Source organism: Sapajus apella, unplaced genomic scaffold (genome assembly GCF_009761245.1).
Source record: "Sapajus apella isolate SASKATOON/1434 unplaced genomic scaffold, GSC_monkey_1.0 scaffold51, whole genome shotgun sequence".
NCBI classification, from domain to species: Eukaryota; Metazoa; Chordata; class Mammalia; order Primates; family Cebidae; genus Sapajus; species Sapajus apella.
The window spans coordinates 11,373,990-11,387,328 of NW_022436991.1; the positions used below are offsets into that span (position 1 = coordinate 11,373,990).

At 42.9% G+C, this 13,339-nt stretch overlaps 1 protein-coding gene across 1 annotated transcript in view; it reads right to left on the reverse strand.

The window, feature by feature from the left end:
* Positions 1-13,339, reverse strand: part of ARHGAP17 (Rho GTPase activating protein 17) — a 93,896-nt gene that overhangs the window by 55,594 nt on the left and 24,963 nt on the right. The window contains 2 exon segments of the mRNA XM_032242993.1: positions 1,533-1,637; positions 3,284-3,323. Of these exon segments, the coding sequence (XP_032098884.1) occupies positions 1,533-1,637; positions 3,284-3,323 (145 nt within the window).

The window sequence follows — 13,339 nt, forward strand, 5'->3', positions numbered from 1 at the left end:
GCCCCATAAAAGTCTGTAGGAAACATGAAAGGGTAACACAGATCATCTGCATACCATTAACAGTTCTCACTTTTGAGACACCTGGTGACAATACAGCAAATCATAGTTTCCCTGTGTCACCAAAACTGTCACTTCAACAAGATTTACTGCACGCTCATGAGCTGGGAACTTGCAAAAGCAAGAATGGAACTCCCTCATGAACAAAGGCTGCAGTGCTCCACTGTCTCTACCTAGGAACTGAATGCTCTGAACAAATGGACCCTGGAACAGACACTGGAGGGCTCTCCTAGAGTCCACCCTCTTCCTCACTATACTAGTATCCTTATTTTTCTTAGGGATCTACCCTGGCCTTGATAAAGTCTATGAGCTAGAGGTAAGACCATAGCCCATGCTCTAGGGCTGAGCCCAATTACCTTAAACCAATCAGCACATCCCATCTCCTCACCCGCTATCCATAGTAATTAGGGTGGAACAGGAAAAGTCAAAAATGGGGAATGTGACTCCATACAAATCAATACAATGGAAAGCGCCAAAAGCAGCGTTCTCACTCCATCAAGAAAACTACTGGGGCCAAGAATGGTAGCTCATGCCTGTAATTCCAGGGCTTTAGAAGGCCAAGGAGGGAGGCTTGCTTGAGGCCAGGGGTTCCAGATCAGCCTGGGTAACAAAGTGAGATCCCCATCTCTATGAAAATTTTTTTAAAATTAGCCAGGCACAGTGGTGTGCACTATGGTCTCAGTTGCTTGGGAGACTGAAGTGGGAGGATCTCTTGAGCCCAGGAGTTTGAGGCTGCAGTGAGCTATGACCACCCTACAGCCTGGGTCATGGAGTAAGACCCTGTCAGGAAAGAAAAGGAAAGGCGAAGGGGAGGGGAAACAAAAAGAAAGAAAAGAAAAATGAAAAAGGTGGGGGTGGGGGGTGGGGAGGGGAATTACTGCAGGCTGGGGAGAGGAACTTCTGGGAGAGGGATTCTCCACTCCCACTGGCCACACTCAAGGAACACGCAGCCCATGGATGCTGCCAATAGCCAACTTGCCATTATGAGGGTGACTGTCTAGGGACAAAGCAGACACTGACGGCAGAGGAGAACCAAGGAAAGAAACTAGGTTTTTAGTTGCATTACCGAAATGCTAGTTGAAGCCTGACCTGAAGTCTACCTAACCTCTGGACTTTTCAGTTAGCAAACCAATAAATTACTTCTACTTCTACATCAATTTAAGACAGGCTTTCAGCTTTCTGCCAGCAAAAGATGTATAACCAACATGGGCATTCTCTTATCAATGACAGATGATCATGGAGTCTTTAAGAGCACCTGGAGAAGATTCTGTTGTTAGTAGGGCTTCCAGCCCAGCGATGTCTTAAACACGAAAGAATGCTATAGTCGGGATGTTGTCATAAGCATGCTTAGTGACAGAAGGTACCAGTCCAAAGGCCAATCCACTGATGTCACTTAGGACAACCAACCAATCTGGGGGTTGAAAAGCCTCAGAGAGACACAGGAACTATGGCTCTGAGTCACATATGATACTCACATGTCTCCTCTCGGCATCGGTGCCATGCTGGCCCTGGAAACATGCCACCAAGCGCTTATGGGAATGGTGGCATACTGAACGGACCGTGTCCAGGCGTCGCTCAATCTGACAAGGCAGAGACAAAAGAGAACAAATTTATCCTCTTCCTTTTGTGGTGTCTGCATGCTGGCAGGAAAAGCACAGCTGAATCTATGTGCAGGAAAAAGGGACGATCTTGCCTACACCTTGCTATCACATTGAATGGCATGAATCAGTTTACAAACTACAGAACCAGAAAAGCACCAGGTTGAACCAGGCAGAAATGCAAATAAATGAATGATCCAGGCCCAGATCAACTGCCAAGTGGAAAAAACCACAGGGATGCCAAAGACCTCTCTCCAGCTCATGGCAACAGAGCTTTCCACACAATGTACCTCAGAAGAAGCAAAATAAATGTTCAACAATTTAATTGCAAGATCTGTGTTTTCAAAATTATTCCTTATTGGGTTTGGGGTGTGGGTGTGTGTGTGCGTGTGTGTTTTAAATAAACCTCTAAAGCAGAATGGACAGTCAGCAGTAAGAAACACTGACTTAGGGGGCCCACGCATCATAAGCAGCTTCCCAAAATACTATTGCTAGAATATGGCTGTTTATGGCAAAGAGAGCTGCTTTTTACAGGAAGGAATGCCAAAAATGTGTATTCTGATGACTCATGAAGAACGAGAGCAGGCCCTTTGGGATGCTTTCTATTTTAAAGACAAATCAACAAATTCAAAACAGAATACATTTTGACCCCAAACCATTTTACGCAGTGAGATGCTTTGTGCCTCTTTCTCAAAAGAGCAGCGTTTCTTCAGATCCAAGCCCATATCCCCAGGACTCAGGGCTGGTGGAAGGGGAGATTTAGGAGAAGATTCCACATCACCTTCCCCAAATCTTGCAATGACCAGATTTTCAAATGTCAGAAAACTAACACGCATTCTTCATTTGCCACCAGAGAAAAGCAAAAAATGAACAAACATAAATCCATAATTTAATTTTGATACCAATTTCCACTAGAATGTAAACTCCACAAGGACAGGAGTCTTGATTTGTTTCATTCACTGATTTCTCCAGTGCCTGGAATGGGTTTTGTTTGGTGCTCATTTAATATTCGTTGAGAGGACCCATGTCTATTGAGGCCCTGTGCAAAGTATTCAAGAAACAACAGCAAATAAATGCTGGTTCTGCCCACCTGGGATGTATAACCCCCTGGGAAATGCTACACAGCTGCTCTAACAGAGACTGAAAAAAAGAGGCAGGAGAACACAGGGCAAATCAAGGGATGTTTCATGTCAGAAACAGTCTCTGTGGATTGCAGTGGTGGTAATAATAACAACAGATCACTAATATGTAGCACTTATCATGTGCTGTTCCTGCTTAACTCATCAAACCCTCCCAGCAACCCTATGAGGTGGATATGGCCTTTCCCTCAGTTTAGAGAAGTGGAAACTGAGGCACAGGGAAGTTCAGTAAATCCCTGAGGCCACAAAACTAACAAGAGGCAGACCTGAGATTCAAACCTGGGAAGCTGCGTTTCAGATCCCCTTTTCATCATCATGCAACAAAACTTTCTTTCCTGCTCAAAACCACACTAATTAATTTTATTGTTTCCAGTTTAAAAAACAAAAAACAAACAAAAAAACCCCACAAGCCTCAATTCTCACCCAGGTTTTTTTTTTTTTTTTCCCATTGTTTAAACAGATCATTTAAAATAGACTATATTTTATTACCTGTAATAGATCTTCACTGAGGACTTCTGTTTTCTCAGCTCTGTGGGAAAAATTTAAAGTTCACAGAGTCAGAAATCCAAAAATGAAAGGCAATTCCTAAAGTTTAATAATTATTAGTCTGGAGTTTAAAGCAAATCAGGCAGAAATGAATTTAGAAGGGTTGGCGGGGGCAGTTTACCAATTTTTGTATCAGAGAGGAATTTAAACAAAACCAAAGAAAAACAACTAAACAAAACTTTGCAGGGAAAAGCAACCCAAAACAAGAACAAATGATCCTAAGCAGTGCTTCTCAAACTTGAACAGGCACAGAATCACCAAGGGCAGTGGGCGCTGACATAAAATGCCCTTTCCCAGGTCCCTCTGGAAAGTCTATTCTAATTCAATAGACCCTGCCTTTTTAACAGCCACTCCCTGCCCAGAATTCCATTGCAGGAGGTCTGTAGACAAGGCTTTGAGAAGACTGTTCCACAGAAGCTGAAACTTCAGTTCAAAACCAGAAACTTTATGCAAAGACACAAGTCTACACCATCACACACAATAACAATTAGTTCCTTCTTCAATTTCCCTCCCCATTCTTACTTCTAAAAGAAACAAAGTATTTCCACAACTTTCTCTGTTATGTTTTAACTACTATTAATTTCATCGACCCTTCCATTAAACCAACATGGTGGCCAGCAATCAGAAGGGGACATTCCAACCTGGTGGAGTCTCAATTGTCAGGCCATAACAATTTTTATTTTTATTTTATTTTATTTTTGAGACAGAGTCTCACTCTGTTGCCCAGGCTGGATTGCAGTGGTGTGATTTTGGCTCACTGCAACCTCCACCTCCCAGATTCAAGTGATTCTCATGCCTCAGCCTCCTGAGTAGCTGGAATTATAGGCTTGTGCCACTTTGCCTGGCTAATTTTTGTATTTTTAGTAGAGACGGAGTTTCGCCATGCTGGCCAGGCTGGTCCCGAACTCCTGACCTCAACTGATCTGCCTGCCTTGGCCTCCCAAACTGCTGGGATTACATATATGAGCCACCAAGCCTGGCATGGAGGAAACTTTTAAAAGAGAAAGTAAAAGGTGTGTTTTAGCTCTGAACAGTGAGGGGAGTCAAGGGAAGGTCGTCAATGAACTGGAAATTCAGAATGTGAATTTGAATGCATGGTCCTGGGCCAGGAACCAATGCAAGAGAAGGAAAAGGTCTTGGGCCAGAAAGTAAATGAGACCCCTAGAATGACCTCCAAATGCTGCTAAGCTCAGAGCAGTGCCAACTGTGGGCAAGGGAAAGTAGTGTGCTGCTCCTCCAGTCTACACTTAGGGCAACGGCATGTTAGCCAGAGCTGGGCATTGCCATGGAGGATTCTAACACTTGTCATCATGGCAGTGTCCCAGTTCACCTGGAGATGCCTACAGGGTGGCTCACTCACCAGTTTCTGCAGGAAGCTGGAACTCTGCCCTGACTCAAATCCCTCCCAGGGCCAGAGGATCAGGACCTGGAGACAAAGTCAAGGTCCCAGCTTCCAGAGGCAGCCAACTCCCAACTCTATGAAAAAGTTCCACCAGCAGCAACAGGCAAAATATGCCACCCTAGACCTTGCTTGGCATGCACGGTGCCAGGCATTGCTGAAGAGCCAAACATGGGTAGTCATACCAGTTAGGGAGGGGAAGCAAGGCTCCAGCTGACCATGAGGTCAAAGAACCAGACTTAAAAAGAAACCTGTCAGCCTAGCAAGAACACATCTGGCATAAGATCATCATAGCTTCACCAATAGGACCCCCCGCCACCATGCCTCTCGCCAATGCCTCATCCCTCCTTCAGCAAAATACCACTGGGGATTGGGTAACTTTTGCCTTTCTTCCCTAGCCAAAACCCCCGAATCTGGACGGGGCCCTGCACATCTCTAACAGAATCCACCTCAACTCTGAAATGACTTCCTTCTGTAAGTATGAGTGTACACAGAAAAGTCTCAAGGCCTATTAGAATTTTCACAAGTTCAAAAAAAGGAGATTCAACTTGAGAATCAGAACAAAAATGTCCTTTTTCAGAGAAAATTATTTTTTAAAAAAGAAAAGAAAAGAAAAACCTTGCTCTACAATCCCAATGCGCGCTATTAGCAGATGTGGGAGATTTAGTTACAGCTCAGGGTTATGCTAGAGCCAGCTCAGAACAACCAACCATGTGCATTTTTTCCCCAACTCCTTCTTCAGTGACCTCACACTGATACTTGAAATCAAAAATACAGGCCAGGTGTGGTGACTCACGACCGTAATCCCAGCACTTTGGGAGGCTGAGACAGGCAGATCATGAGCTCAAGAGATGGAGACCATCCTGGCCAACATGGTAAAACCCTGTCTCTACTAAAAATACAAAAATTAGCTGGGCATGGTGACACGCGCCTGTAGTCCCAGCTACTTGGGAGGCTGAGGCAGAAGAATCACTTGAACCCGGAAGACAGAGGTTGCAGTGAGCCAAGGTCACACCACTGCACTCCATCACTCCAGCCTGGTGACAGAGCAAGACTCCGTCTCAAAAAAAAAGGAAATAAAAAAGTATAAACAACCACAAACAATTGAAATAGGATCTTGGCAGCTGTTAAACAGTCATGAACACAGTGCTGCAACAGTCCCAAAGAAAATAAAGCAAACATAAAAATGAGACAAGTATTACTTCAGAAAAAACAAAAAGTACACTGGAAACAGGAACAGAAAGACAGTCATAGTACTAGTATGCTCAGCTGCAAATAATTGGACATAATAATGTAAATATCAAATAGTGATATAATGAAAAATTATAATATAACTGTATTGAAAGGATGGGGGAGTAGAAGCAGAGGGAAAGGGCCCTAAACCCTCATTGATCATAACAGAAAGTCAACAGACAATACCTAATTTGATAACCCAAAGAATAGTTTACACATATAACTTGTAATTATGAATATAAATAAATGTCACAATAAGCTGTTAATATTTCAAAGTAGTTGCTTCTAGAGCTGGGAAATCTCAGAGAGTAGAAAGTGAACCCACCATATTTTTTGAGGAGCCTTTTACTATATTATTTGACTTTTTAAACTATATGAATACACAGTTTTGAGGTTTTTTTTTAAATACCATGTTACTTACACTTTTAAGTAGCATTCGTAATATGGCCAGGGGTGAAGTGTGCCTAACTTAAAGAACTGGGTCCAATGTCAAGCTCTAAAGAAGCACAATATACCTCAGAGTATCCAAAATGTAAAGAAAATCAGAATATTTCCTGCCATTTTTTTTTTTATTAACTGGACCATTTGCTTTAACAGAGATACTTTACATAAAAAGGTATCTGGAGGCTGAAAAATATATTGAATACACTATATGAAAATGTTAATGTGCTGTTTAAAAAGAAATTCCCCGTTTCCTGTGTTTGCAGAGACCATATATATTACATTAATAAAATCAATTTTACATCTGCAGGCCTAGATTTTTTTAAAAATCAATTTTAGAGGCTGAGTGCAGTGGCTCATGCCTATAATACCAGCACTTTGGGAGGCCAAGGTGGGCAGATCACTTGAGGTCAAGAGTTCGACACCAAACTGGTCAACATGACACAACTCCATCTCTACTAAAAATACAAAAACTAGCCAGGCATGGTAGCACACACCTGTAGTCCCAGCTACATGAGAAGGCAAGGCACGAGGATAGCTTGAACCTGGGAGGCAGAGGTTGCAGTGAGCCAAGATGGCGACGCTATACTCTAGAATGGGCAACAGAGCAAGCCTCTGTCTCAGAAAAAAAAAAAAAAGAAGAAGAAAAATACACAATCGTAGAAAAAAAAAATCCAAAGCCTAACTAGAGTTCCCTGAAATTATTAGAAGTAACCTATAATTCTCCAGGAAAAATTACTTTTAAGTGACAAATCATGACAATGGAGTATAATGCACAAACTGGAATGGCTCCCTCACACCAAGATTCTTCTGCTGGCCTGTAGGCTCTCCATCTTAATTTTCAGGACTCGCCACCGTCTCTATCTCTTCCAATAATGTGGTCCAAATGACCTGATCTCCCTCATCACTGTGACTGGTGATAGCAAGCCTGGGCGCTATCATGAATGGTTCTGCAGTGTTCACCTTTACCAGAGATATGGAAAGTCCGGCAATTATTCCACAATCAGCCAAGGCACGCATTCAATAGGCCATGTACATAAGCCACAGAAACTTGCTGGTTTTTACTAAGAAGTGTTATGTTTGGTTGAGTTTTTGTAATTCATTAAAGCAAGGCAGGGGCAAGAGACTGAACCTGTCAAGACACCTATAGACAAAAAACAAACAGTAGAAACAGTAATTCAATCATAAAAATAGTAATTGATAAATCAGTTTTTTTTTTTTTTTTTTTTTTTTTTTTTTTTTGAGACAGGGTCTCGTTCTGTCACCCAGGCTGGAGTACAGTGGTGCGATCTCAGCTCACCGGAACCTTTGCCTCTTGGGCTCAAGTGATTTTTCCACCTCAGTCTCCCAGGTAGCTGGGACAACAGGTGCACGCCACCACGCCCAGCTAATTTTTGTATTTTTAGAAGAGACACGGTTTCACCATGTTGGCCAGGCTGGTCTCAAATTCCTGAGCTTAAGCCATCTGCCTGCTTTGGTCTCCTAGAGTACTGGGATTACAGGCACGAGCTGCTGCACCTGGCCAGATTTTTTTTTTTAAGACAGGGTTTCGCTCTAACTCCCATGCTGAGTGCAGTGGCATGATCACAACTCATGACAGCCTCGAACTCCTGGGCTTAAGCTATCCTCCCACCTTAGCCTTCCAGGTAGTCGGGACGACAAATGTGTATCACCATGCCAAGGAAATTTTTAAAATTTTTTTTATAAAGATGGATTCTCACTACATTGCCCAGGCTGGTCTCAAACTCCTGAGCTCAAGCAATCCTCCCACCTCCACCTCCCAAAGTGCTCTAGATGTGAGCCAGTATGCCCAGCCTAGATTGTTTGGAATCAGACATTTTGCTCCATGTTCCTCAACTTTTTGTATATGGGTTTTTTCTGCTTTGTCAGAGCCTTCTTTGTGTCCAACGTTCTGGGCTTGAAAACACACTTGAATGTTTCCTGTCTGCAACTGGAAAAACAATACAAATCAGGAAGGAACTTCCCACTCGCCATTTTACTCTGGGGTTTGTTTTTTCCTATGAAGCTATTCTGCAATTCCACTAGTCATTCAAATAAGGCTTATACCAGGCAGGATTTTTAATTTGCTTTTTCGTAAAGCACAGATTTTCTCCTCGTAATTCTCAAAGCCATTTCAAAGCAGCGGTGCTTTGTAGGCCTTGATAGGGTCACTTTCCCTTGATCTGGCGTGGTAATGTCCAACCCTGCAGTTATGGCTAATAGGATGTTTCACTGAGGCCACTTGCCAGGCAAGGAGAAAACAGAAATGCTTCCAATCTGGCATAGTTCAAGGTACCAAAAAGACAGCAAATGCTCCGACCAGCTGAGAGCCAAAGGACAATTTCCAATTGATCTGATATTTTCCATTTCTAATCATGGATTTCTGCTAGTTTCCTTCAGAAAACATGTACTATGGGAGCAAAAGACTCCCACACCACGGACACAATCAATGCAGGCTGTGGTCTTCTAAGCAATGAGCATTACTGTCCTCCTCCCTGCTGGATAACAGGTTCCACGAGGGCAGAGAGAGAGCTCTAAAGTCATCACTCCTCCCCAGCACCAAGTTCAGCCTGCCACTTAAAAAATACACACTGAATGAATGAATGGTGTGTCTATCACATCTTTGGGAAAAAGGACATTCACAATGTCAAACAAACCCCAATAAAACAAGGCAGAAAGGAAGCCATAGGTGTATACAACTGCCTTCCAAAGTAAAATCCATAACGACTAAAACTGAAATGGGATATTACCTTTCAAGGTTAATCTTTTTTTAAAAGTGGCAAAAAAAAAAAACCACAGTTGAAAACCAAAAAAAAATGTCTGCAGGGGGTGGAGGGGTGGGGGATCCACATTTTTTTTTCTTTTTACTTAAAGCCATCAGATCTCGTGAGAGAGAACCACAGTTTTAAAAATTTTATGTTAAAAGAGGAGTGAAAGCCATTCCTCCAATCCCATATCCCAGAGAGAACTACTGTTACGAATTTGGGGACAACTGTCCCCAGAGGACATCTGGCAGTGTCTGGAGACATTTGTGGTTGTCATGATGGGAGATGCTACTGGTATCTGTAGGGTAGAGGCCAGGATGCTACTAACTACCCTAAATGTACCCTCCCCCCACCAAATAATATAAAGAATTATGAACAAGGAATGATCTGGCCCTGGATTCGTTTCCTATTGCTGCTGTAACAAATCACCACAAACTCAGTGGCTTAAACAATACAAGTATATTATGTCACACTTCTTGAGGTCAGAACTTCCAACTAGGGCTTCTTGGGCTATGATCAAGGTGGCAGCATGGCTGAATGCCTTACTGGACATGCGAGGGGAGCATCTGCTTCCTTGCGCTTTCCAGCTTCTTGAGTCCGCCACATTCCTTGTCCTCTTCCTACACTGTCAAAGCCAGCACAGTTCGCTCTGGGCCCCTCTGCCATAGTCCCATCTTCCTCTGACTCTGCGACCTCCCTCTTCCACTGCTAAGGACCTCTGTGATTACACTGGGCCCACCTGGTTAGCCCAGGCTAATCTCCCTTACCGCTGATTAGAAATTTTAATTCCAGGCCGGGTGCGGTGGCTCACACCTGTAATCCCAGCACTTTGGGAGGCTGAGGTGGGCAGATCACAAGGTCAGGAGTTGGGAGAACAGCCTGGCCAATATGGTGAAACCCTTCTCTACTAAAAATACAAAAATTAGCTGGGCTTGGTTGCACGCACCTATAGTCCCAGCTACTCGAGAGGCTGAGGCAGGAGAATCACTTGAACTCTGGAGGCAGAGGTTGTAGCTGCCGCCTGGGCAACCGAGTGAGACTCCACCTCAAAAGAGAAAAAAGAAAAGAAAAGGAAAGAAAAGAAAAGAAAGAAAATTTAATTCCATCTCCAAACTTAGTCCCCCTTTACCATGTAAACTAAGACATTCAGAGATCCTGGAGATTGGGACCTGGACATGTTTGGGGAGGGCAGAGCATTATTCTGCCTACTTCAGGTCCAAATGTCAACAGTGGCAAGGTGAGAAGCACTGAATTAAAAGGACACACACGCAAACATATACACATATATACACACATGCACACAGGTAGGCAGAAAGACATGAGGGGCATTTTTACATGTCAGAACACAGATGTACAACTCTACCGCCTCCTTTATGCCTGTACAGTAACCTACTCTATGGATATACCATGTTCTACCTATCTGCACAAAAGCCCAAACCCTCCAGCCTCATATTCAATCTAATTGAACTGTGGGCTGACTGTCAAACCTCCACATCACGAGTGGTTCCTCCAAGGCTGCAGGGATCCTTCTAGAGCCTTCACAACAACCAACGACAGTAGCAGCGACATTTGCTGGGTACTCTCTATGCCCTAGACACTGGGCTGGCACCTATATCTGTTCTAATTCTCACATCAACCCTATTGGGTAGGAACCACTATTCCCTCCACTTCACATATGAAGAAAGTGAGGCCTTGAAAGGTAACTTGCCCAAGACCCCAGCACTAGTAAGTAGGATTGTGGGATTCAAACCCAGAGGGCCTGACTACCAAGTCCTAGACTTACAGTTTATCTAAACCATGGATTAGCAAACTATAACTGCAGGCTCAATCCCCTATTTTTATGGCCAGAAAGCTCAGAAGGGTGGTTATTTGTAAATAATTGGAAAATAATAATAATTAGTAACATCTGAAAATTATATGAAATTCACATTTCAGTGTGTATTACAGAACTTTCACTGGAACACAGCCAAGCTCACATGTTCGTGTGCTATCTATGGCTGCTTTTGAGCTTCAACAGCAGAATTGAGCTGTTTCGAAAGACATCGCCATATGACCTGCAGAGCTCAAAATATTTACTATCCAGTCGTTTACAGAAAACGCTGGCTAACCCCAGGTCTCTATCAGTAACTCTGGCAGGATATGGTGCAAACCTCGATAGCTGGCTTTTTAGAATCACTTTGAGGATGGGTGAGGCTGGGCTGGAGGTGTATTTTCTCTTCCTCAACATTCTGCCTCATAGGCAAGCAGCAGCTGCCAAAACGAACAGGGGTGGCTGGCTGCCTCTGATAATTCAGTCCAAATGTGGAGGCACAGCCCAGTGCTGGTGACACTGGTGACAGGAAGAAATCAGAAGTTATGTCTCTCCTGCACCCACTCACCTCCTCAGAAACACAACTATTTCAACCACTGTTTGCTTTCTGGTCTCTACTGATAAACACATTTCAGGACAAGACCTGAATAAGCACAATTCTCTATGTAAGAGTTCAGCAACAATAAACATTTCAGGCTTGCAGACCATACTGTCTCTATGTAATGACTCAGCTCTGCCACTGCAGCACAAAAGCTGCCACAGACATTGTATAAACGAACCGACCTGGCTGTGTCCCAATAAATCTTTATTTATGGACACTGAAATGTGAATTTCACCTAATTATCACATGTCATGAACTACTGTTCCTCTTTTAATGTTTTTCATCTATTTTAAAATGCCAAAACCATCCTGAGCCTGCGGCAGCTGCATTTACCCCACTACAGAGTTTGCTGACTCCCTGATCTATGTATAAGTTAAGTCCATTTTCCCATGAAACTTCAATCCTTTTTAATCACTTCCCAAATCCAAATTCTTCTTACTCAGAAGGGGGATTTCTGCGCTTTCCCAACTTGCATTTCAGAGGTTGAGAGACGCTGGCTTTTCAAGACTTTGCCAAATTGCTCCTTTTTAATCCTTTCAGCCATTCTGGGGCCTTTCTTTCCACCATGGGCACCCACTACCCAAGGACGGGAAATATGTGGCTGAGGCGCCAATACTAACATCAAACATCAATGGCTCTCACTGCTCCCGAGTTCACAGAGCTGTTGGTTTTTGGTTTACAAATTCACATGAGAGATCACAGTTCTGCTGGCTTTTACACTTGCACACTGACTGATACATCAATTAAAATGAAATGGGGCATGGAGAGAATTTTAATGAACTCATTTTCAATGCTGGTTACCAGGAAATATCTGAGTGCATTTTTGAGGAACAAGACAGACTATAACTAATCCACCAAGGAATCTGAATATTGGATGTACCGCAACAACATAAACATTACTGCACGCAATGTGATTTGTATTCACAGTGAAATTACAGAGCCCACCCAGGGCCAAGCAGTGGATTTCATTCTGCTGGGAATCTGATTTTGTGAAACACCATCAACTCCTGTTACCAGTGTTTATAAAACCCACCTGAGCCTCTGAGCCCAGTTTGGGTGCAATAATTTGATTTCATAGTGAGCTGGAGGACTACTGAATGAGTTTGTACTGTTTTATCTCATTAGTTGTCTTCTTAGATTTCTGGGAAGGAATCTAAAATCTACTTAATTGGATTTTAAAATAAAGGACTCTCTGAAACTTTAAAAATGAAGCAATTTGTTATACCTGCCACAAAGCAGTTTAAAAGGCCTAAGAGAGTTTACAGAACTCTAAAGGGATGTTATTGGGAAAGAATCGTTCCTATGCCTAACACTGAAAAGAAAAAGGACACTTATCAGGGGGAAATGATTCAACAGAAAATACTTTGGCAATAATGTGAGAAAATAGATCTAATAGTTCTATACTCTGAATTATTTCCCCAAATGATGGTATTTTGCCCATATATTTACAGCTTCTCTAGGACAGGGTTATAACCCGTAATTTGCACTTTAAATGACAATAAAACCCTTCTCAATCTTAACTTAATCTGATAATATTATTTGAATTCCAGTGACTAAGATGAACAGTTACAGTTTACCCTAAATTGAATTGGGTTTATCGTTTTCCTGCACATGTAAGCTTATCCACACAGCGTTTTGTTCGGTCAGTTGGCTTTTTCCCCTCTGGCACATGAAATGGAATCTATTTGCTATCCCTGCTATAATCACGTGGACTGTCTCAAAGCTCCACCACTGATTCTTGCTTATGGCA